The sequence below is a fragment of the Ciona intestinalis genome, unplaced genomic scaffold (assembly GCF_000224145.3).
Source record: "Ciona intestinalis unplaced genomic scaffold, KH HT000183.1, whole genome shotgun sequence".
Taxonomy (NCBI): Eukaryota; Metazoa; Chordata; class Ascidiacea; order Phlebobranchia; family Cionidae; genus Ciona; species Ciona intestinalis.
The window spans coordinates 49,102-73,087 of NW_004190505.1; the positions used below are offsets into that span (position 1 = coordinate 49,102).

Here is a 23,986-nt window from a genome sequence, read left to right on the forward strand (position 1 = left end):
CATGTCAGTGCAGCAGACACAATAAATAACACAAATTCCACCAAACCAAGTAAGCCAATGAGACAATGAATGATAGTGAGACCAGGAAAGGGTGATAGGGGAGGTGTGATGGGTGGAGTGGATAAGGTTGTCGTTCTCACGGTTGTCGTTTCATAATCAACAGATTCATCATTAAAATCGTTATAACCATTGTTGTAATCGTTGTTGAGATCATTGTTGTTGTACTGTGGAAACAGACATTCATGAAACTCAGATACAGAAGTAGCACTAACTAATCAAATACATAGGCAAAACTAACAAATGTAACTTTAAAAGTTATTTATACTTGCATGGCGGGGCAACGACATTCGCTATAACACAGGTGTTCTGTTTCATGCACCTCGTGCCCCCTTACAAGTTACCACGTATGTAACTTGTTTATCCTCGCACGGCGGGGCAACGACAGTTGTTATAACACTGGTGTTCTGTTTCATACACCTCGTGCCCGCTTACAAGTTACCATGTATGTAACTTTGAAAAATGGGTTTTATATAATTTGTGCAAAATTTTAATAAAAGGTTGGGTTTCCAAAATGACAGATATGTAGTTTGTATTCGAAACTTCAGTTTGTCGCTCATTATTTTATTATCTAGCCAAGTACTACTACATTTATATCATTTAGATTCATTGCAGACACTTTAACTTAAAATTTAGAGCCAAACGACCTACTATATCATACGGGTGGTATCCAGGAACGTACACTCGAGGGGTCACGGAGAAGATCGCTCCAAACACAGCGAGTGTCACTTGTGCGATGGCAAATATCGTTGCCACGGTTGCGATTGCCATCAAACATACGATCTGTAACATAAACCTTTTTATTATTTTGATAAAAATCTATTTTAAGCAATCATTGCTTTCAAAAAAGTTTTAAAGAATAATATTTTCAAAGAAATTGATGATTAACACCACAAATATGTGGTGTTAAGTTCATGGCAAACACATGTTAAGTCCAACTAATGCTGCAGCAATATACCAAATTACTATTATCATCCGTCTCTTATTGGGGACAATATAATATATTTAATAACATACAAAGTGAAATATTTTAACAGCAGTATTCATGTTATTCTGTCACCACAATATTCTTACCATACATGTTGTTTTCCTTCTTGCGGCAAAAATACTGATGATTCCGACCGTGATTGACTGAATGAAGATGAATAAATGTAACTTATTTATCACTACATGACAATGACAGTCGTTATAACATGGATGTTGTTTCATACACCTTGTACTTGCTTACGTGTTACCACGTATGTAACTTATTTATCCACGCATGGCTGGGCAATGACAGTCGTTTAGTCACAGGTGTCTTGCATACACCTCGTGCTCGCTTACAAGTTGTTTTTTTTTACAGTACATCTAAAAAGTGACCACTGGGTTAGAGCAACTGCGGTTAAATGTCTTGCCCAAGAACACATACGCCCACAATGGTGGCAACAATTGCTAAACGTTCTTGTATCAAGCAAATACCTCATCAGTAAATATGCATTAAAGGAAGACAAACATTAAATTCACCATCACCACATTGATAATCAAACCTTTAAGGATCTGGTGCATATACATATCAGACAAAAATCCAGTCCAACAAATTACATGGTACTGTATATTTCCTATGTATATTATATAAGAAATATATAAATTTTGCCTAAATGGCATCGTCAGTCTCTTATTCAAACAGAATGAAAAACATATCAACTTTTGACATCGCATACTCACCATTAAACCACACCATACCCCGCTGCATACGTAAGCAACGTGGAAATAGCTGTAATATCTCGGCCATCTGTAAAACCCCGATGCACAAGCCGCGTACACTGCTGCCGATATACCAAGACATAATGACAACACGCCAAACACGATGTGGGTGATCTGCGAAGTTTTTGTCAAGTAAGATTAAACTGATGTGTTGAAACTTATTAGATATTCAGAAACTCAAGTGAATTAAACCCATTGACCAAAAATGTTATATTTCGGAGTTCAGCAACTTTTTGGAAATTTAAAACTAAATAAATATTAAAAAAAACAAAAAAAATATGAGGGTTAAGGCAACAGCACAAACAATGGTATTGGTTCTAACAGTAACAATTATAAAGGTTTATTTTATTACTACAGTTTGGTACCAAATGGGACAAAAAGGAATGAAAAAATGTCCCATATTTCCCCACTCTGCTGTAGCCTACATCGTTTCAGTAAAACGTATGCATTTATAAACATATTTCCTGATATAGTATTAGAACGTCAGCCCGGTAAAATTTATAAATTAAATATATATATATAGGTACATATTGCTTATATATACAAGTTATTACAATATAATTTTACCCCAAGACCGTTGACACAATTGTCCTTGAAACCTTCTCGTGTTTTGTCCCTCAAATTCTCGTCCAAAATCAATTCTTCGTCGGATTCAACCATCCTTACGACAAATCAGCAAGTATACCAGATATCAATAACAAAAACTTTGATTTACCTACGAATAACAGTTGCAAAAACGAGTTTTATTCCTCAAAACGTTTTTTTAGTTCCGTGTTGTTTACAAATTTACATCTGCTGACGTCACGGTACAGTGTTGCGCAGGTAAATGCGATACGTTGGTCATTGTTCTATGTTACCATGTGGCAAAGTATATACATTTAGTAATGTATACCTGTACGTATGGTATATGTGTCTGTTCCGTTAAAGTAAAGTGTAAACGATGTGATGACAACATATTAGATACTTTAAATGCAACTCTATCTGCGCAACAAAGCCTATTTCATTGTAAAATTCCTTTTATTTTTGCCAGTTTTAAACGTTAGGTCTACAACTTCAACCCCTAAATCCTTTCGAATCAATTTACTCATATCTACTGGAATACTTCTGTTTCACAGAATTGTTTCTAACTTACCCTATTTATAAGAGCTTATCTCTTCTAAAAGTACAAGCTGGCTTATCTAATTATATTAAATTGTCCAAGTCCAATTATATTAAACAGCAACACCAAACGCCCTTATTTAATTCAAATAAATATACTTTAAAACTAATTATACAAATATCTCGGCAGTTAGCACCTAACAACTGTTATTCCTTTTATACAAAAAGCAGGCTATCCGACTAAATAAACCAACACGCATTCAAACGATCGCAATTTTATTTCACGCCTCCTCTGCAGTGGTCCTGGTGTAAATCACCTGTTGGGGTAAGTTAGTTATTAATAAAGGCAACGTATGATTGAATAACGTTTTTCTCTTCGCATAGCTGGAAAATGACAGTCGTTATAACAACACAAGTGTTCTGTTTCATACAGCTCGTGACCGCTTACCAGTTACCATGTACGTGACTTTGTTAGTGATTGTTTTTTAATATATATTTATTTTTTGACAATCTAGATTATAGACAACCCATTAGTAATCACTGGGTTGGAGCAAACATAAGTGTCTCGTCACACACACACATGCGCAACGGTAGCAGTAACAAGCCTTGAACAGACAAATTATTAACGAACCTGTGAACTGTGTTGGATGACTTGCTTGATCAAACCTAAACATAAAATAACATGGTTGATAACCCAAGTGAATTTTAGGTTAAAGCAATGGCCATTATGTGTCTGGCCTACGGACACATTCGCCCACAAATGTAAAACATTGACCCGGTATCCGCTCTGCTACAGGCCGGCACACCAACCACGCAAGTTCATGTTAAGCAACTATGAAACTTAAATAAAGTATATAAAACATAAACATGGAAATCCTACTAATAACAACAACCCACTACCACTATAAGCTGCAACCTATATGGTTTAACAGCCAGTCAGCCACACTTTTCGTTTTGCTGTTTTCCTATCTCTTCAATATAATAAATAAACAACTTTCGTTATGTCAATCAAAAGGATAAATGAATTCCACAATCCCTAACCTTTGTTTAATAGTTCAATAAGCCCACGTCTTGCAAGGGAACCACGGATCTTCAATCTTTCCGATACGACAGCCGGAGTGATGAGCTTGTAGTTTGGCACCTTTACATGTTGGTTGTTTTTATATCATGTTATTTATAATTAAAATGACTTCATTGCAAACACTTTTGGACTGAAGCTCTTTCCATCCAGTTTTCAAAGGACGTTTAAGTTAAGGAATAAATGGCATTTTCGGACCGTGCCTTGAAATCAACTATGTCTAAAATACAGAATGCAGGACGAATGAAAAGCCACAAACCACCCATAAAATGGCATCACAGTAATATTCTGATGGATGCAAATAACGAACAGCAGCAATTTTTATCCGAACTACTTAAAATATACGAAAATTATATTTTTAATAGTTCGGAACTGTCTGCCTGAGACAAAACATACAGCAACTGCAGAATACACCAATTAATCAATCAAACTAATACACACAATCTTACCTCCTTGTACAGTTTGTCGTAAGTAGCCTTGTCAAACAGGATGAGGTTGTTCAACTTGTCGCGAACTTTTCCCTTCGACCACTTCTTCTTCTTGGCTTTGCCAGAACCCGAAGGCTTACTGGCTTTTTGGGAAGTTTTCCCACCCTTTTGCTGTTGCTTAGGAGGCTGGGGGAAACAATTCATGTTTAGAGAGGTTTATTGTTATAAATATATAGGTAACAAGAAATAGTTATATAGTTTTTGTTATTCATACTTTTTATTTTTGTGTTTACTTACAGACTATTTTAACGTTAGTCACGGTAATCCTTTAGCTGGTGGCCACCTGAAATTTTGGTTTCAAAATGTTCTATAGCCCTCACTGATACCTGCTGTCTAATTTTTTTTTCAAAAAAGTCGGGCGTTCGTGTCGAAAATTAACTTTAAAAATGCGCGAAAACATGCTGTGTCACCGTATTTTCCACATTTGTTGCCATCTGCAACCTCAATATTTATTAAATATGGTGTCTAGCGTAACGTGTAGTGAAATTGCGTTGTGTATATTAATTAGGTGTAAAGGCATTCACGCATTGCGCTTCAATGCGGCTTTAACATAAGATCCGTCAAATAATATTATTGCGTATAACGAAACACCGGTGCACTATATTATACGTTGCATAATATCCCTGATTGTAAGATTAATCCATAGTAATATGTTTACATGAATCAAATCAAAACATTCTTTAGTTAACTTACCATATTCGCTGAGTGCAACACGAGAAAGAATCGCTAAGGTTCCCGGATGTTCTAGATCTTTCCCAGTGTTTCCGAGAAATTAAACGAACGCAAACACAAGTATTTAAACTTCGTATCACAAATAAATAAAAGCATTTTATAGTAAAATAATACAGTAAATAAAATAATACAAATAAAATATTGTATTACCTACTTGGAATGATGGTACAATTAAACAAAATTAATTCTTTCGAAGTTTTATTAAACCTTCAGGCATTACTGTTGGGGTATCCCCGAAACTCATGCTCCGTTACATTTCAGTTCGAATTCAAACTGTTGGAGTTCGTACTGGTTCTTCAATACTTTAATTTAGTTCAAATTCATTATGTCAGCCGTTGGGACAGTAGCGTTTGACGAATATGGACGCCCGTTTATTATTTTAAGAGACCAAGACAAGAAAACTCGACTTTCTGGAGTCGATGCAATTAAAAGTCATATTTTAGCGGCCAAGACCGTTGCCCGTACTATTCGTACGTCTTTGGGTCCAAATGGCTTGGATAAGATGATGGTTTCTCCGGATGGGGATGTCACCATTACCAACGATGGTGCAACGATTCTGGATAAAATGGATGTCAGTCACCAAATCGCAAAACTTTTGGTTGAGCTTTCAAAGTCACAAGACGACGAGATCGGGGACGGAACAACCGGCGTTGTCGTGTTGGCTGGTGCTCTCCTTGAGCAAGCGGAAGAGTTGATTGACAGGGGAATCCATCCGATTCGTATTGCTGATGGGTATGAATCTGCTATGCATGTTGCATTAAAAAGATTGAGCGACATCGCTGACGATTTCCCCGTGGATAAAAACGACACCAACAACCTTGTTCAAGTTGCCATGACAACCCTGGGGTCGAAGATCGTAACGAAATGTCACCGTCAGTTTGCTGAAATTGCTGTTAACGCGATTATGTCAGTGGCGGACTTTGATAGAAAGGATGTTGATTTTGAATTAATCAAAGTTGAAGGAAAGCAGGGCGGAAAACTCGAGGACAGTATGTTGATCAAAGGTGTTCTTATTGATAAAGACATGAGCCATCCCCAGATGCCCAAAACCATCAAAAACGCCAAGCTGGCGATCCTCACTTGCCCGTTTGAGCCACCTAAGCCAAAGACCAAACATAAGCTTGATGTAACAAATGCTGAAGATTATAGGAAACTACAGAAGTATGAAAAAGAAAAGTTCGCTGAGATGATAAAGCAGGTCAAGGATAGTGGGGCAAATCTTGCAATTTGTCAATGGGGCTTTGATGATGAAGCTAATCATCTGTTGTTACAAAATGAACTTCCAGCTGTTCGTTGGGTCGGAGGTCCGGAGATTGAGCTTATTGCGATTGCAACAGGAGGGAGGATTGTCCCAAGGTTTTCCGAGCTCACAGCAGAGAAGTTGGGAGTGGCAGGAATTGTTCGAGAGCTCACTTTCGGAACAACTAAAGATCGGATGCTGGTGATTGAGGGGTGTAAGAATTCCAAGGCTGTGACAATCTTCTTGAGAGGGGGCAACAAGATGATAGTCGAAGAGGCTAAAAGATCGGTTCATGATGCTCTTTGTGTGATCAGGAACTTGGTCCGTGACAGCAGAGTTGTCTACGGTGGTGGTGCATGTGAGATTGCATGCGCTATTGCAGTCAACAAGGCAGCTGACATGACCCCATCATTGGAGCAGTATGCAATGAGAGCTTATGGCCAGGCATTGGAGACTGTACCCCTTGCTCTTGCTGAGAACAGTGGCCTTCATCCGATCCAAACCTTATCCGATGTCAGAGCTGAACAAGTTAACAAAAGCAATCCTTACCTTGGAATTGATTGTCTGCAGAAAGGAACCAACGACATGAAGCAACAACATGTGTTGGAAACTCTGGTTGGGAAGAAGCAGCAAATCTCGCTTGCGACACAGCTGGTTAGAATGATCTTGAAAATAGATGACGTACGATCCCCTGGGGAGTGATGTTGGCCTCTCAAATTACACGGAAACTACTCGATCCACAGAGCTGAAGTTCCAAAAGTGAATGACTTGTTGTGAATGTTATTTTATATGTAGTCACGAATTTGTAGCATGTTAAAATTCATTAAAAAGCTATTTCAAATGTGATTGTGTTTATGTGGAGAGTACAACACTTGGCTGCTTTATCTCAACATTCGTCTGTCTAGGCCTAGGGTGAGAATAAATAACTAATGTGTATCTACATATGTTAGATTCGTATAAGACACAAGGCAGCCCAATTTAATCAGCACAGCTTAACTACCTACGTCCTAGATTATGCTGGTACAGAAACATTAGCTTCGCCATCCCCGACCACAATATTTAAAGGTTTCGTCTAAAAATCCAACACCCTGGACTTCGTTTAACTGACTTACCTGCGGAGCTCTCGTCGAAGATTTATTCAAATACGTATGTTTGTAGTCAGCATGAGAAAGTACTTTACAAGACTGTCTGTCTACCTACTTGCCAAAATAACACGACGCGTTGTATGAAACGGCACAAAATAATTACGAGTTAAGTTAACGAATGGTGAAAATAAAAGCAGTTGCGCGTGTGCTATTATACAACGGGTGTTATCATAGCAGCACAGTTAGGTATAAAAGTAAAGATAGCACCAAACAAAGATATAAAAACGTGAATACATGATTAACTTATAAAGCCGCAAGTGCGTCTAACTTTTTCAAGGTCTGCTTGCTTTTGACGTAGGTCTGCTTTTAACTGCTCGATTCTGCTCAACTTTTTCCCAACTACCGGCTTCGACGGGCGTTCTGTTTTGCTGGGAGAAGGCAGTTTACTTGGCTCTGATGTTTCGTTCGCCTTTTGCGAGTATGTGAACGGTACATGAGTTCGTATTACAGAAGTAGCTTCACTTTCAAGTTTATCATTTTGTTGTGGCGTACATGCGTCTCTTCTCGTGTCAGGTAATATACTAATGTCAGTTTTGTGTGTTGTATGATTGCGTTTAGTGATCTTACGTGGCGTTTGCTTTTGCGGCGATTTAATACAGGGTGTACTTGGCACATTACTGCTATTTTCTTCGACAGTTATCGCTTTCTCGGCAGCGTAACATGTACGTAAACTATGCAGGCAATTGTGGACTGACAACGGGGAAACATGAGCGGGTCTGCCCGTTAAAAATGCAGGTAGTACATGTGTAAGTGAAGGCGCTATAAGATTGGCAGGTTTTGATATGAACGTACTACATTTTGTTTCCGTGTATGTGTTATTCATTTCAATAGCATTCTTGCTACTGTCTTTATGAAAACAAAGCGATTTTTTGTAAGTACTTGGGTCAGTTTGTATGTACAATCTTGAAGTGTTTTGGACAGCTATTTCCTTGGGGTAAAGTCTGGTGCTAGAATTTATTGGTGCTCCAGGCCTGTTGGGTGCTTCTGTTTTAGTTGATGTGAGTCTTTTATCAGCACTTTTTCTTTTCTGTTTTGTTGGTGTGGTAGTAGCATCCTTGCAACTTGTTCTGTCAAAACTTCTTTTATGATTATTCGTTGCCAGACTCGTAATGCTGACTATTTGTGGCATTTCTTCATCTGATAAAAGTTCCTGTGATGGGGTTACAGGTGCAGTATCATTAAGTTGCACTAATGATGTTTGGGGACTGTATTGAAGCTCACTACCAAACCCAGATTCGGGGCTGCAACAAGAATTTATAACATCAGAATTAGTTTCCACCTTTTCAGGTAATGTTTCTTCACTTTTAGCTGTTTCATCCATTACAGAAGTTGGTATATTTGACTCTGGTTCTTTCCAAATGACTCGAAAAAGTTTAGAGTTTTCAAAATGCTCACATTTTGGCGTGTTCAAATCAGTACTCTTATCTTTTAGCAATACACAAGTGAATTTTTCCATTGAACCTGCACTTTTTAGTTGATTCTGTTTTGCAGAAGTGTCAATTACATGCAAATTTGACTCTACATTTACAGCAGGAAACAAAAATGTGCTGGGTCCATCCTGATGTTCTTTTGTAATATTACCTTTTATTAGAGTTGTACAATTTGTTGCAAACTTTATTCGGGAAATTTCCTTGGTCATTTTTCGCAAATCTGTTTTTTTTTTTAATTTCACCTCCGGTGTTCAACTTTTTAATTATCAAATACTGACAGGAATCCACCATCAACTTTATGAGTAATTTCAGGCAACATTCTATTTTATAAAGAACCTGAAATATGAGCTAGAGTTGGCCTACCCTAAATATTTGTTGCATAAATAAAATAGCTAAATAAACCTAATATTTTTTAGTATTATGGCTGAACAGGCTATATGAAAAGCATGCATTTATAACCTATATTGAAATATAGGAATATACGCACGAACAGGATTGTATAACGATTTTTAACTAATAATTTATTGCAAAATTTAGACATGTGTATCAGGAAAACGTGACGGGGTTTCTATTGCTGCAAACTTGGTATAAACAGCAAATGTACATTGAATAAATCTATTCTAAAAGTATATAAAGCAACGATATTGAACTACTAGATACATCACTTATTTATTTTGCTTTTCGTTTAATAATTGGTGGACGAACTTGTTCTTTTGTTGTCTGCTAAATGCACGTTAAACAAATTTGCAATCCCGGAAAAATATGGCCGATTCACTGCGCATGCGCAGACCGTAAAGCCTCGCAATCAATCAAGCGTAAAACGGAAATATTTCTAGGATTTCTAGATATTATTTGAGGTCGGTTTTCCCCGTAATAAATCGTTTTGCTGTAGTGGTATTGACCAGAGTCCTCTGGTTTTGACATGTAATAACATGGTATAAAGAACTGGTTTAAAAAATTATAATAAAAGATCCAAAAAAATAATTTGGCACATTAATTAATAGAAATATTGAAAAAAGTTTTTATTAGAAAATTAATTATTTTACGTACTTTATGTAACCACATACGACCCCTGTTATAAATGGAGTCCATTGACTACGCGAGAGAATTCGTTAAGTTGGGAGTCATATATATATGCATTATAAACTAATTTAAATTTTGATAAGAAAAAAGGCAAACGAGAGAGAAAAAAACAAAAAAGGATAAAGCTGGTTGTTTTTGTAGAAAGTTCAGGTTTGTTTTTTAAAGGGGAGTTTTTAGTTTTTGTTTACTTAATCAACGGGGGAATAGCCCTGGGAGTTTTTGAATGGTTTTCGTTATTACGTAATTTTTTACGTTGTAGTACAACATATTGTTCATATTATAGAACACAAACATTTTGTGAATGATTACCAATGCTAAGGTACCTACGGTAGTGTTATATTGCTAAGGTAGTGTTATATAGTCGTAAAGAAATATAATAAACGTTTATTCTAACAAACAGTAAACCCAAACATCCGTTATCAGCATATTATGCACAAAGCTGTTTTAAAGTGTGTGAGTAGAGTTATGTAATATATATATATAACACATAACTTTTCTTGCAGTTTAACCACTCCTATTTTGCTGTTAATTGCCTTCTTTTCGCTATTTTAATTAGTAATTACCCTAATCTTCATATTACTGTATTTTGTATTTGAAGAAATATATATAGTATATGTTATGTGTATGTATGTTGTAACATAAAAAGAAACACAATCAAGAATGGCGAGGACAAGTAGCCAGGCCTCAGTGCCGATGAACTTGTTCGCAACATGGGACATTGATCGGTCATCGGCAAACTGCATACCAAGGTGCTTGTTTAAAATTATGTGAAGTGCTTCTTGTTTAATTGAGACTAATGTTGTAACACAGTAGTAAAGATGCTTGCTTTTCATCTTAAGCTTTCTACTACCACCAAGTGGCTACCATAGGTTGTATAATATGTTGGGCAATACAAAGTTACTAACTAAACAAAATGACAAAGCAATCACCCACAAAGTTACATATTTGAAAACCCATAAGCGGGTAGGGGGTGTTGAGGTGTATGTAACACAACACAACAGCTGTGCCCACCATGCAAGAAGTCACAATCATTTATTATTTCTAACACTACAATGTGTGGGTTTAGTACTGATTAGTTGCATTTTGTATTTTCATGCAGAATCTGCAACATGACCATTTGTAAACTGAAAGTAACCAAAGAATTAGACAAAGACATGCAGTCCGTGTTCATTGCTGTTAAAATGCAGGTAATACCCAACCATTAATATCATCTGCTACATTATCCCACAACAGGTTTTTTCTTTCTGTTTTATTCATAAACATGCTTCAACAACTGTTGTTTTACCGTTACTACCCTTCTTTTTCGCTTTTGTAAACTTTTTTGGTCTTCGTGAGTTCCTGATCGATGAAACAAAATAAATCTCATTTATTCAACCATATCTTAGTATGCATTACTGCATTGCATGAAGTAACTAATATTACAACAGGGACAAAAAAGAGTTTTTCGTTCGAATGAAATCTTTCTTGAGAATGGAGGTTTGGTCAACGCCGATCTGGAACTCATGTTCTCACTTCAGGTATATTTACAAAAGAACATCAAGAATTTCTGAAATTCCAAAATCAGGCTAATAATATCCCCAATAGTGACATATAACATGGTGTTCGTAATTCACTGTGCACTATTCTAATAACTATTTTAAATTCACTGATTAAGGGGTTTAGAAACAAAATAAGAAGGGCCCAAGGGTGTATTGATGCTAACGTGGTCACTTTCATATTTATGCATTCTATACTAAAACATGCCTGTGAATAAATATATAAATGCACAGTAACTTTCTGAAGACCCTAAATAAGCCGTAGTCCAACCAAACCTTACATACGTTTAATGTTTGTAAAGGAAGTTTTTTTGACTTTGTGTCATTTGCTGCATAGACATAGGGTCATTTAATTTCCTTCTCTTTACTGTTCTAATTATATGTCTTTTTTATTATCGCATTTAAAAATGTATAAATAAAGTTTGTAAACGTTTCAGTACCCACATTTCGTGAAACGTGATGAAAACAGGCTCCAGTTAATGTTGCAAAGAAAAAAGAGATACAAGAACCGCGCAATGTTGGGGTACAAGACCTTAGCTGTGGGAAGAGTGGATATGGCTCAGGTGATGGCTACCTCATGTTTATATTGGTTGTTTCTAACTATCTATTTATTGTTATAAAGCCATCAATTACTGATAACCATCTTATTAAACATTATCTAAAGTTACGCTTAAAGGTTGCCATGAAATTATCCCCTTCCTTTACTTCAAGGATTAAAATGTTCTGTTCTAAAAATATCCCCGGATTTGTTGATTTAGATCTAAAAAGTGTTTTTTTTCTTTTTCTGCTTCTATGTAAATTAAGTATTACTTATTCGAGGTCTAACATTAGTTACAACACAGATTATCCAGTATCCTATCTGCCATAACTCGAACTTGGATTTGTTTGCGGCTGGTAAAGATCAGAATGTGACAGTGGCCGCTCATATTACCCTCTCCTGCATGACCAGCGTACCTATAGATGCCGACATTGAGACTGAACGTAATGGAAAGCATGGTGGGGCAGGTGGGGGGGTTGTTTTATTGCCAATATTGCCAATATAAGAGATTACGGTGCAGGACATTGGTAGTTAGGGGTTAGCGAATAACATAGGGTGGGCTTCGCTAGCACCGCAGCATCGTTTATTTATTACATGGTGGATTTGTATAACCACAGCTGGCTAGTTAAGCTAAAGTTGGGAATTGCAGAGTCTGCAGGACTAAAATTTCTGCACTGCATTAATCAATAAACATCACAACCAACCAACAAGTTTAATTTGTTTCATCTCTTTATACCAGAGTTGGTTCATTACCCCTGTCTACCCCGGAGTTTAAAACAGTTTGTTACCTCATAGTTAAACCAATCTTTTGCTTCTATTTCCTCCCAGATCGCTCCCCGGATGTTGACAATTACTCTGAGGACGAGGAAGAAATGTATTCGTCGGATCCCGACCTTGGAAGCGACAACCCTCAGGTGGGGTGAACATGTTTTAAGACCCCAATTTCTATTTTATATGGATGAGGTCTTAAAGAAAGGCACGCCATGGGACCTGGGATTTAGACCAGAGTTGCTCATTACCCCAACATTGTATATGCACATTCTATTCTAGATAGGTGAGGTTCTATAGTGAGGCATGCCATGGGTCCTGGGATTTAGGCCAGAGTTGGCTCATTACCCCAACATTGTATATGCACATTCTATTCTATATGGGTGAGGTTCTATAGTGAGGCATGCCATGGGTCCTGGGATTTAGGCCAGAGTTGGCTCATTACCCCAACATTGTATATGTACATTCTATTCTATATGGGTAAGGTCCTACAGTGAGGCATGCCATGGGACCTGAGATTTAGACCAGAGTTGCCTCATTACCCCAACATTGTATATGCACATTCTATTCTATATGGGTAAGGTCCTACAGTGAGGCATGCTATGAGACCTGGGATTTAGACCAGAGTTGGCTCATTACCTTGACAACTAGACTACTTATTCATAAATGTGCATGAGTGAATGAACAGACAAAAATTAAACTATGAATAATTGCAATAATTACATAAAAACATATTCGTGGAAAACGAATAATATATTTTCGCAAATATTAATCCGCTTGTACCAAATTATAAAATAAAAAGCAATAAAAACTAAAATCGCAGAAAAATGGAAAATATATTTTCTATGAAAATCTGAAAATTAAAAAAACATGGGTGTAAAAAATCAATAGGCAGTGACAGAATCCAGAACGCTGTGTAAAAGAAGTTATGTTTTAATAATATATCTAAAATCTAAATCAATAAAGTTTCATGAAATTGTGGGTTTAAAACTAGTGTGTCTACAATGCCTAATATAACTTTAATGAAATAATTGGTAAATAATAGCTGTAGACATTTCACCGTTCCCATGAGTATACCTTTTCCTATTTTTTTGTCGTGAAACAGCACAGAACGTCCTTGCGGAACATGAATATTTCATGTTTAGGGTCGTGTTATTTATACTACGTGTGATACTACGTGAAGAAAAAAGGCAAATGTTCATACAGTATATACAGGAGGTCACCTTGCTTAAGGAGATTGGTGCTAATGCACAAATACTTAGGTTAGGTGGCTGCGTCGTAATCACTGATTAGCTTATATGAGGGTTTATTACATGTAACCTGCAGTGGGTGTTTGTGGTTTATGGTTCAGGTGTTTAATTATAACTTGTGCGTTTGTCAGTAAAGTTATTTTTAGCATATGTAAGTTAAACTGTATGTGTAGTTACTGTGAAAATAATGTTTAATGTTTGATTGATTTTACTAACAATATGTATTAGTGCATTGATTGTTAGCTTAGATGCAAATCTGATAAATCTTTAACTAATCAAGTTTGTATTTAACAAACAAGAGCTCCATCCATTTATTGGAAAAGCCGTTGTTTTCAGAATATTATTATTTTTTTGAACAGGCAAAAAATTTAAATTACAAATTTTTTTATTTATTGTAGGACAGAATGTTTGTTTTTATAAGATATCTATTTTATAAATGAGCAGGAATTCGCAGACGACGAGGCTCGAGCTCAGAAACAAAAGAATCGTCAAAAACTAAGAATGTCCTCTTCGTCAAGGCAACAAAACTTCATCAAAACAAAAGTTGCAGCTCTGATTCGAAGATTCAAACAAGTGGCGGACGAGGTAAGGGGGTTTGGGGGAGCGAGGGTTGGCATGTAGTTAATGAGTGGTTATTTTGTTATGACAATTTGGTTGCGACAATCAAATGTAATAACTGTAGGTTCGCTTTAATAATGGAAAATCATACTTCGCGTATAAGAGAGAAGGGGTGTCATGTTTCGTCATTATTGTTTTTCATTGGTTGTAATGTGTCCTACTTAATCTATTGCAAAAATATCCAGAGTAAGCTTACCCACCCTTCCACCCCAGGTTTGGTGCCCATTCAAAGGGTGTGAAAGGGACTGACATATAGATTGTGCTATATTGGTTGTAGTGTTATGTGTAATGAGGTGCAGAGAATTATGGAGTTGCACTGTCCACCCTTGGCTGTTGTTATTGCCAAAGGTAAACTTATTTGCAAAATTTTTTAACAATTTATTTAGCTATAGAAAAGGTGGTGGGGGGTTGGCAGGGTTGGAAATAATGCCTTCCACTTGTTTGTTGTAATTTGTTCATGAAAGCGTTGGGGAATAGAAATTTTAGGATCGAGATTCAATTTATGGCTTTGTTAAAATATGTAGCATTTTCTTACTTTGAATTCCCTGCATTTAATTCTCCTGCACATGTTTTCATTACACAGGGATTAGAACCAGACCTGGGACCGGATCCCGACAGTAACCCAGCCGATCCGGTTGATTACGATTTTCTTTATGATGAAATAGAAGACTTCAACTTGAGTGACAGCTGTCCCGAGATCGAAGATAACATTAGTATCGTGTCGACTCCGAAACCTAAATTAAGGTGGTTATTCTCTTATTGTGTTGTTTAGGTTGTTTTTTATTCCGTATAAATTGTATATTCTTGTGTTCCTGAAGTTTAGAAATCCAAGCGAGGATTTTTACCGCTGTGTTGTGAAAGAAAATAAGGAGCAGTTCCACCAAAACACCCAATAAACGATATTTATTAACAAAAAAAAAGGGACTTTCAAAAGTTTCCCCTTAAACTAAACATCCTTCATTTTCTTTCCAGGCCTTTCTTTGACCGAATATCCCACTCGAGCTCCCAGACAGAAATCAGTAGTTTACGCGATCAAGGGGGGCTGGAACAGGTGATGTCATAGGTGTAATTATGATGTCATAGAAAACAGTGGCGTAGGGTCCCTGGGCTTTTAACTTCCTCTTTTAAAAAACTTTCTTGATAACTCCCTTACTTTTCTGATAGGGAAATGTTTATTATTACACGTTGAATCAACACATCCATCCATAGTCAGCTATGTTATGTAACATAACCCATGGAGATTTGCACGGATTTTAAAAAGATAAAAAAGGGTAATTGTCAAACAAGTAAATAGATCTTCTGTTAAAAACAACATTTGTTTTTAAACAGCACCGACTTTTTCTTTCCAATAAGTTAACGACTAATTTGATGATTCTTGAGCACAGGTTGTGCAAGTACTTATGGTTTTGATTTCTTAACAAACTAATTATTATATTTTTAACATTTCTTTGGTGGGGTTATAAGTCAACTCTGGTCTAAACCCCAGGTCCCATGGCATGCCTCACTGTAGGTCCTTATCCATATAGAATAGAATGTGCATATACAATGTTGGGGTAATGAGCCAACTCTGGTCTAAATCCCAGGTCCCATGGCGTGCCTCACTGTAGGACCTCACCCATATAGAATAGAATGTGCATATATAATGTTGGGGTAATGAGTCAACTCTGGTCTAAATCCCAGGTCCCATGGCGTGCCTCACTGTAGGACCTCACCCATATAGAATAGAATGTGCATATACAATGTTGGGGTAATGGGCCAACTTTGGTCTAAATCCCAGGTCCCATGGCGTGCCTCACTGTAGGACCTCACCCATATAGAATAGAATGTGCATATACAATGTTGGGGTAATGGGCCAACTCTGGTGTAAATCCCAGGTCCCATGACATGCCTCACTGTAGGACCTCACCCATATAGAACAGGACTTAATATCATTATCATTTCTGGTTTCTTTTTTTATTTCTGTTGTTTATGTTGTAACTAACTTCCAGGCGAGGGAGCCAACCGATGAAAACTTCTTCAACAATCTCGACAATGACGACAACCAAGTGTGTTTCGATTATTTTAACTTAATATTTAAATACTTATTCATTTGTTGTTTTGTTTGAATTAATTTGATACTGTATCAAATAGAGACACTATTTAACTTAGGTTAATAGCATGTGTAATTAGGGGGCTGCATGGGGTTCTCTATTCACCCCCCTTTTAATCGTTGATTACTTGTTTTTTTTTGTTTAAGTTGTTCAGTTCATGAGTCGAATCCAGTCAACTCAGAACACAGTTCCAAAATCTCGATAAATATTTTAAGTTTACTTGAACTGCGTTTCGGTAGTTGCGAGACAATGTGACCCCAGATTGCAATAAATTTTATTGCTTCGTTATCTTAAGCTTTAATCTTAGAAATCCAGGGTTTAGTTATGCCATGGAAATCTTAAAATATATCAACATAGTTGATAACACCCCACCAATACATGCCCTCCTAACTTACCGATCCAATCACCACAGGCCGCTGATTCGTCCTCGATTGACGGAGCCGGTGTGTTTGGGGAATCCCCTGAATGGAGCAAGCCTTCCCACAATGCAATAAATGAAGGAAGTAGTCAACCATTGTCGGGTATGCTTGTGGCGTGCCTCGCTATAGAACCTTATCCATATAGTATAGAATGTGCATATATAATGTTGGGGGAATAGGCCAACTCTGGCCTAAACCCCAGGTCCCATGGCGTGCCTCACTGTAGGACCTCACCCATATAGAATAGAATGTGCATATACAATGTTGGGGTAATGGGCCAACCTTGGCCTAAATCCGAGGTCCCATGGTGTTGTACACCGCATAACCTAGATAAAACAAAAAAACTTTTAAGTGTCAAGCCTTCCAAAACCATACATGTACCTTCACACACAGGCCACACCAGCCACCCCTCCTCTGCACCAAGCTCCCCTAAGTCGGATCATATGAAACATCCATCACAAGATCACATGAAACCATCACATGATAAACCATGGAGAAGATCATCTTCATTGAAGGTGAAACCGGATAAGATGGAATTGCCGGTAAGTTATTATATTGGTTGGTATATATTGGCGCAACCAAGGGAGGTTTTGTAGCCCCCCTTATTTTTCTGGCTGCACCACTGTTGATGTTTATGGATTGTTATTGGTGTAATTCCTCTGGTAGCTTTTGAAGCACAGTTGGGTTACGGAAGGATATTAGTGACCCCAACTTTGTGGGGTCCTTGGGTGAAGACCATTACGTTATAGTTTAGTGTTGTTGTCAGCCATACATTAAAACAATCACCCACAAAGTTAAATATATAAGCAGACTATATATTCTAGTATAACTTCCTAACATAATAAACCAATTCCTCCTATGAACTCAATCTTCATATTTTGTAAACTTTCAAGTTAACCACAAACCATTCCTTTTATAATAATCTCTTTCCCTAAATCTTAAATAAGAGACTGACGATGCCATTTAGACGATATATCTATTTTATTCTACTATTGGTTAGACTTGATTTTTGTCTGTTACGTTTTTGTAGCACCATCCTTACTGTATTACTTTACACAAGAATCGTTCAACTCTATGAGCACCAGATCAGGGTCAGATTCATGTAATTTATGACAAATTCTAAATAATTCATGTTATAATAATTACTTTCAGATCATCCCGTTCGACCCGGACACGTTCCTTGGCACGGACGACGACAAACTTCCCGATTCACTCATGCTCATCGACGGGAACGATCGCCACGGTAGAACGATTGCTACTATGATGTCATCATCGGGTATTGCCCAACCAACCGTAACACGCAACCTCGCTGACTTGCAAACCGTGTTTACCAAGCTGGTGTTAAAGCTTCAGAAATTGTAAGTAAATAATTTTTAAACCCATGTTTCATAACTTTATACAATGTTGGGGTAATGTGCCTAAACCCCAGGTCCCATGGCGTGCCTCACTGTAGGACCTCACCCAGTCACTACTATACAATAGACGCCGCACTATAATTCCCCCCACCCCCTCTAACTCCTTTAACCCGCCCCTCCACAGCGTAAACAGCAACTCTGCCTCACCCTCCCCCATCAAGGTCGGGGTCATAGGTCGTGAACTCTACCTCGCTTACGTCTTGCGTTACTTCGTTGAGCAGTTATCAGGGAAATCCCCGGATTGGCAATCGTTTCTCGTTTTCTACGTCGTACCACTAGGTGAGGCTGTTGGTATTAACAGTATCTTTGTTTTATATTTATTAATAATGATAGTTTGTTGTTATATATATCAGCACTGTAGTTGGATTGTTTGCATTGTAACAGAAGGGAACTCAATGCTGTTTCTATTGTGGTTACACACGTGGTAACTTGTAAGTGGGCACGAGGTGTTTGAAACAGAACACCTGTGTTATAACGACTGTCGTTGGCACGCCATGCGAAGAGAAATAAATTACATACGTGGTAACTCGTAAGCGGGCACGAGGTGTATGAAACAGAACACCCGTGTTATAACGACTGTCGTTGCCCAGCCATGCGAGGATAAATAAGTTGCATATGTGGTAACTCGTAAGCTGACACGAGGTGTATGAAACAGAACACCCGTGTTATAACGACTGTCGTTGGCCCGCCATGTGAGGATAAATAAGTTGCATACGTGGTAACTCGTAAGCGGGCACGAGGTGTTTTGAACAGAACACCCGTGTTATAACGACTGTCGTTGGCACGCCATGCGAGGATAAATAAGTTGCATATGTGGTAACTCGTAAGCTGGCACGAGGTGGATGAAACAGAACACCCGTGTTATAACGACTGTCGTTGCCCCGCCATGTGAGGATAAATAAGTTGCATACGTGGTAACTTGTAAGCGGGCACGAGGTGTATGAAACAGAACACCCGTGTTATAACGACTGTCGTTGCCCTGCCAAGTGAGGATAAGTAAGTTGCATATGTGGTAACTCGTAAGCTGGCACGAGGTGTTTGGAACAGAACACCCGTGTTATAACGACTGTTGTTGCCCCACATAGCTATTTCATCAACCCATACACCTTGTACTGAATGTAGTTTTGACCTGCATAAGTTCGTTGTTACCTGGTTGATCCTGCCAGTAGTGATTTGCTTCTCTCAAAGATTAAACCATGCAAGTCTAAGTACGAGCTCTCGTACAGCGAAACTGTGTACAGCTTGTACTGAATGTAGTTTTGACATAGGTTAATTTATCAATGTTGTTGTTAATTTATCGAAGTATCTACAATAAGGGTGGCGACCATGTAAGTGGAACTGTACAAAGTAAAAAATTAAAAAGTTGGTTTTATCTAAAATCCCTCCCCAGGTTCCCACCGTCTAGCCCGCCACATGGGGTCACTAGATGCTCGTTACGGTTCGCTCTTTACTGACCCCTTATGGAGGGAAAATGTGGATAAACTTGATGGGACGAATACAACGGAGAGTGGTTGTGATGCCATAGTCACTCGTATAATGGAATATATGGACGAAGCATCCAATGTTTTGCCGCTAACCATCGCAGAAGCGATGCTCACGTTCAGACAAACCGGGTAAGTCTTCTTTATAACAGGCTGTTCGAAAAGTCATTGTGCATCCTTCTAATATTTTCTAAGAGTTTGGTTAAGGTGTTTAGAAACAAAATAAGAATTCTCCAAGCCTGTATTGATGCTAATGGGGGTCACTTTCAACATTGTTATAATTGTTACTCATTTAGAATAGGAGCTATAGTAAACTTGAAAGAGATCTTCTGCAAATTTATTTTTAATATCAAAGTGTCTTGCCCAAGAACACATACACCCACAGTGGTAGCAGCATCGAGCCTTGAACCCCTTACCTCTGGGTTACAGGCATAATGAAGTAAAATGCAGGGGGAAAAGTCAGTCCTTTAGGATTGTATAAAAAGATCGCTTTCAAACTTAGTATATCTTATATTCTATATGGGTGAAGCGTCTATGGATTTTAATTTGCTGGTTTAGTCTAATTTAGGTTCTTTAATATTGTTTTATATTTATATGAGTGAGCTTGAATAGTTTATGTGCAGGGCAGGCAATTCAAACATGGCCAGGTTTGAAACAGTATTGTATGAATATAAGCCTTTCATTTGTTGTTATAACCCAGCACAGGCAGAGCAAAAGGACATATGTTGTGTATGTTGGTATCTAATATTGCGTATACTGTGTTAAGGACTTGCTTTGTAAAGTTGGTGCTCAACGGGTGTCGCCAGAGAGCCACCTACTGCCATATACTTAAAACTAACAGTGCAAACAATATGCATATGCTCATGTTTGTTGCAAAAAGCATTGAATCTATTTGTATCCTAGGGTTATAGATTGTTTGTCTTTGTTTTTTGTTCTTTATGGGCGAGGTCTTACAGCGAGGCACGCCATCCAACCTGGGGTTTAGACCACAGTTGTCCCATTACCCTCTAAAGTCTTTTAACTTGCATTAGAAACGCGGGTTGCTTAGTATTCGTCATATCTGTGTTTATAACACGCAATGTTTGTTGTTGGCTACGTGCCGTGATGTCACATCCTGTATGGTTGATCGTCATTTCCCGTCTGTAAAATATTATCAGATAAGTTTAACACTGTGACGCAACCACTAACCTGTGGTTGTGCCTGTTTAACAGAATTCAGTTAAAAATAATCTAAAAATCGAAACATTATGACGCAATTATCAGATTATTGTTTTAGTTTTTTCATTCGACCACTATATAAACAATTACAATATGACACAACAAATAACATAGCTGGTGGTTTTTAAACACAATATTTAAATGGGCGGAAAATTTTCAAATTATTGTTTAAACTTGCAAACAGAATTACTTAGAATATTTAGTTAAAAATCTTGGTTTGTGTGAAACAAAATGTTTATAATAATTAAACCAACGTAGCTGGTATATATAGTATGATATGTGTGTGTACTAATCTACTAACTAGTATCAGATGAATCATATTTAGCAGGATATGGTTATTCATATGTTGAATATCTACCCATGTTGCAGCATGGCTTATATTATTTATATCTCTGTTTGTCAACCTTTCATGGTTCGTGGCCTCCTGCTCCATCAATAATATATCCTACGTTTGTTTTAACTTATTTACACATTTGTTTGAGTTGTTGAAATTATTATGTTTCTGACATAACTGAAGCAACAGGAAGCATATTTTGGTTTAATGGCCGTACAGTAACGTGTATCTGTGTAAGAAACAGTTTGTTTAATGCAAAAACAACATCATTAAACTTAAAAATATCCCTTGTCGGTTTCAGGTGATAATCTGACATTACTCTGGTTTTTAAACGGCGATTGTATTATTCCATTACAAAGCTTGGTATTGTTGCAACAACATGAACCTTCGTTTGTTGTTTGTTTACGTCACAGTGAACATTATACCCGAGGGCATCACATCATGCGTCTGTAGCTTCACCACACTGTAATGTTAAACCAATTTCAACTCTGTGTCCTGTGTTCAACAAAACCAATGGTTTCTATCCCGGGTTGGGGCAAACCATGGTTCCTAAGATTTTAGGCTTCAAACATCAAATATGTGTCTGCTTTTGTGGAACCATATATTGTATTGTGACATCACATACATTGTATTATGACATCACATGCATTACATTATGACATCACATTTATTCCCAGGGAAGAAGGTTCTTCACAAAAGTTTATCCCGTTTATTTCGGTAAGTGACAAGTTTATGCACGTTGCATGTGTGGTACCTCGTTTACTTTGCGTAAATTGTGATGTCATTTCCTGCTTTACTCTGCCGCTTTTGTCCGAACAGGAAATTAACCGGGTTTGAAAATAATAGTAAACCTTTAAGATTTGTTTGTGCCGTAAGATAAGACACTTAACAGCCAACCCTGATCAAGTTGCTGTATGAAAAACAATTGCCAGAAGGCCAATTCAGATTTATAGTACCTATTATGACATCACAACATTTTCTATTATTACATCACAGGAAATACGGGTAGGGGAAAACGACCTGATGTCATCGTGCGACTCCGACAAGGAGGAAGGCGGAGTCGTCACTGCGGCCACGGCACCGTCAACCTCCCAAGCGCCAGTAAATGTTACATCCCCTCCTGCCTCACCGTCAGTACCAGCACCATCCATCGCTATGTAAGAGGATTATTAACTTTGTATTAGGTTGGGGTAAAATGGTCTGTAGATGCATTGTAAGTAAGATGTTCCATTTATATATATGTGTATAGTAGGTAACCAGTTGGGGTAAAATGGTTCATACTTTCACTCCTGTTCATCTTCCCATCCATTGTTAGACAATGAACAATTCTTTACAAATTTTATATTGTGTTTTATAACCTGATTCTCTGTCATCAACTTACTAAATGTTACTTTAATCCAAGAATTCTTAGTGGGTGTTGGGGTAATGAACCAACTCTGGTCTAAATCCCAGGTCCTTAACAAGGACTCCCCAATAATAAAATCCAATCTATTCATCGTATTCCCCAGAAGTTCTACCACCACTACCAGCAGTAGTGGGCCACTGGAAGTTAAACTTGGGCTACAGGTTGATTACTGGAAAGAAAAAGACAACAACAAAAACAGCTTAAAGACAAACTTTCGTTCGTTCCACGTCAGCTGCCTCCCGCTAGCTGGTGATCGAGCTGTACAATCGGGACTTATACTCGATGTTGTTACTAAAGGGAAAAAAATGATAAGTAATAAGTTGATGTTACTTGGTCCAAATGTTTGAACAAATGCAACTTATTTATCCTCACATAGCGGGACAATGACAGTCGTTATAACCTGAGTGTTCTGTTTCATACACCATTTTATAGGCATGGCTGTTGCATACAACTATACAAGTCAACTATATTTTGAACTTTTTACCAACAGGACACATACACCCACAATATAACTTATTTATCCTCGCATGGCAAGACGACAGTCGTTATTACACAGGTGTTCTGTTTCATACACGCATATGTTTAGTGGTTGCCCAGAACACACATAACAGTAACAGTTGATGAATCAAGCATGGGATCCTACAGTTTCAATGCAAGCACACCAACCATATTGATACACCACTGCCCAATCACCCATGCCTTGAATACATCCATATATAGGGAGATGCAGTATATATTTATATAAATTGTCGAAATATTGAATTAAAGGTCAAACCAAAGAAATTTATTGTAGATTTAGGATTAGAACTTATTTGTAATAAT

The 23,986-nt window shown here is 37.6% G+C and overlaps 4 protein-coding genes across 6 annotated transcripts in view; 2 read left to right on the forward strand and 2 right to left on the reverse strand.

The window, feature by feature from the left end:
* Positions 1-2,763, reverse strand: part of LOC100187041 — a 6,250-nt gene extending 3,487 nt beyond the window's left edge. Inside the window, exons 1-5 of one of the 2 annotated variants that reach the window (XM_018816359.2) lie at positions 2,368-2,763; positions 1,762-1,914; positions 1,132-1,188; positions 709-840; positions 4-224 (exon numbers count right to left, since the gene is read on the reverse strand). In XM_018816359.2, the coding sequence (XP_018671904.1) occupies positions 4-224; positions 709-840; positions 1,132-1,188; positions 1,762-1,914; positions 2,368-2,460 (656 nt within the window). In that variant the 5' untranslated portion in view covers positions 2,461-2,763. The remainder of the gene's footprint in view (positions 1-3; positions 225-708; positions 841-1,131; positions 1,189-1,761; positions 1,915-2,367) is intronic. The other variant, XM_009859141.3, reaches the window with a different exon arrangement.
* A 394-nt stretch (positions 2,764-3,157) lies between these two features.
* Positions 3,158-18,514, reverse strand: LOC100184647 (40S ribosomal protein S25). Its single transcript, XM_002130667.3, has 6 exons — positions 18,507-18,514; positions 5,158-5,190; positions 4,426-4,590; positions 3,940-4,039; positions 3,530-3,564; positions 3,158-3,215 (listed from the first exon to the last, which is right to left on the reverse strand). The coding sequence occupies exons 2-6, from the start codon at positions 5,158-5,160 to the stop codon at positions 3,180-3,182; spliced, it is 339 nt and encodes a 112-aa protein (XP_002130703.1). The 5' UTR covers positions 5,161-5,190; positions 18,507-18,514; the 3' UTR covers positions 3,158-3,179.
* On the forward strand, positions 5,414-7,282 carry LOC100181478 (T-complex protein 1 subunit epsilon-like). The gene has a single exon (XM_004227292.3). It carries the CDS (start codon positions 5,522-5,524, stop codon positions 7,136-7,138), a length of 1,617 nt encoding a protein of 538 aa, XP_004227340.1. The 5' UTR covers positions 5,414-5,521; the 3' UTR covers positions 7,139-7,282.
* The window catches only part of LOC100175281 (phosphofurin acidic cluster sorting protein 1-like), a 15,448-nt gene continuing 2,145 nt past the window's right edge, over positions 10,684-23,986 (forward strand). Inside the window, exons 1-18 of one of the 2 annotated variants that reach the window (XM_018816354.2) lie at positions 10,684-10,843; positions 11,194-11,281; positions 11,522-11,611; positions 12,067-12,192; positions 12,472-12,634; positions 12,996-13,081; positions 14,630-14,770; positions 15,387-15,547; positions 15,776-15,854; positions 16,792-16,848; positions 17,306-17,414; positions 17,706-17,854; positions 18,465-18,670; positions 18,852-19,006; positions 20,118-20,340; positions 22,437-22,476; positions 22,756-22,916; positions 23,268-23,476. In XM_018816354.2, coding sequence (XP_018671899.1) covers positions 10,755-10,843; positions 11,194-11,281; positions 11,522-11,611; positions 12,067-12,192; positions 12,472-12,634; positions 12,996-13,081; positions 14,630-14,770; positions 15,387-15,547; positions 15,776-15,854; positions 16,792-16,848; positions 17,306-17,414; positions 17,706-17,854; positions 18,465-18,670; positions 18,852-19,006; positions 20,118-20,340; positions 22,437-22,476; positions 22,756-22,916; positions 23,268-23,476 — 2,332 coding nt within the window. In that variant the 5' untranslated portion in view covers positions 10,684-10,754. The remainder of the gene's footprint in view (positions 10,844-11,193; positions 11,282-11,521; positions 11,612-12,066; positions 12,193-12,471; positions 12,635-12,995; positions 13,082-14,629; positions 14,771-15,386; positions 15,548-15,775; positions 15,855-16,791; positions 16,849-17,305; positions 17,415-17,705; positions 17,855-18,464; positions 18,671-18,851; positions 19,007-20,117; positions 20,341-22,436; positions 22,477-22,755; positions 22,917-23,267; positions 23,477-23,986) is intronic. The other variant, XM_018816355.2, reaches the window with a different exon arrangement.

Excerpts from the sequence above, each read along its gene's own strand:
- LOC100181478 (XM_004227292.3), top strand. The coding sequence starts at position 5,522 with ATGTCAGCCGTTGGGACAGTAGCGTTTGACGAATATGGACGCCCGTTT.
- LOC100184647 (XM_002130667.3), bottom strand. Across the intron at positions 4,040-4,425 it reads ACGACAAACTGTACAAGGAG|GTGCCAAACTACAAGCTCAT; the intron begins GTAAGATTGTGT and ends CAACATGTAAAG. Across the intron at positions 3,216-3,529 it reads TCATCCAACACAGTTCACAG|GTGATTTACACCAGGACCAC; the intron begins GTTCGTTAATAA and ends TTACCCCAACAG.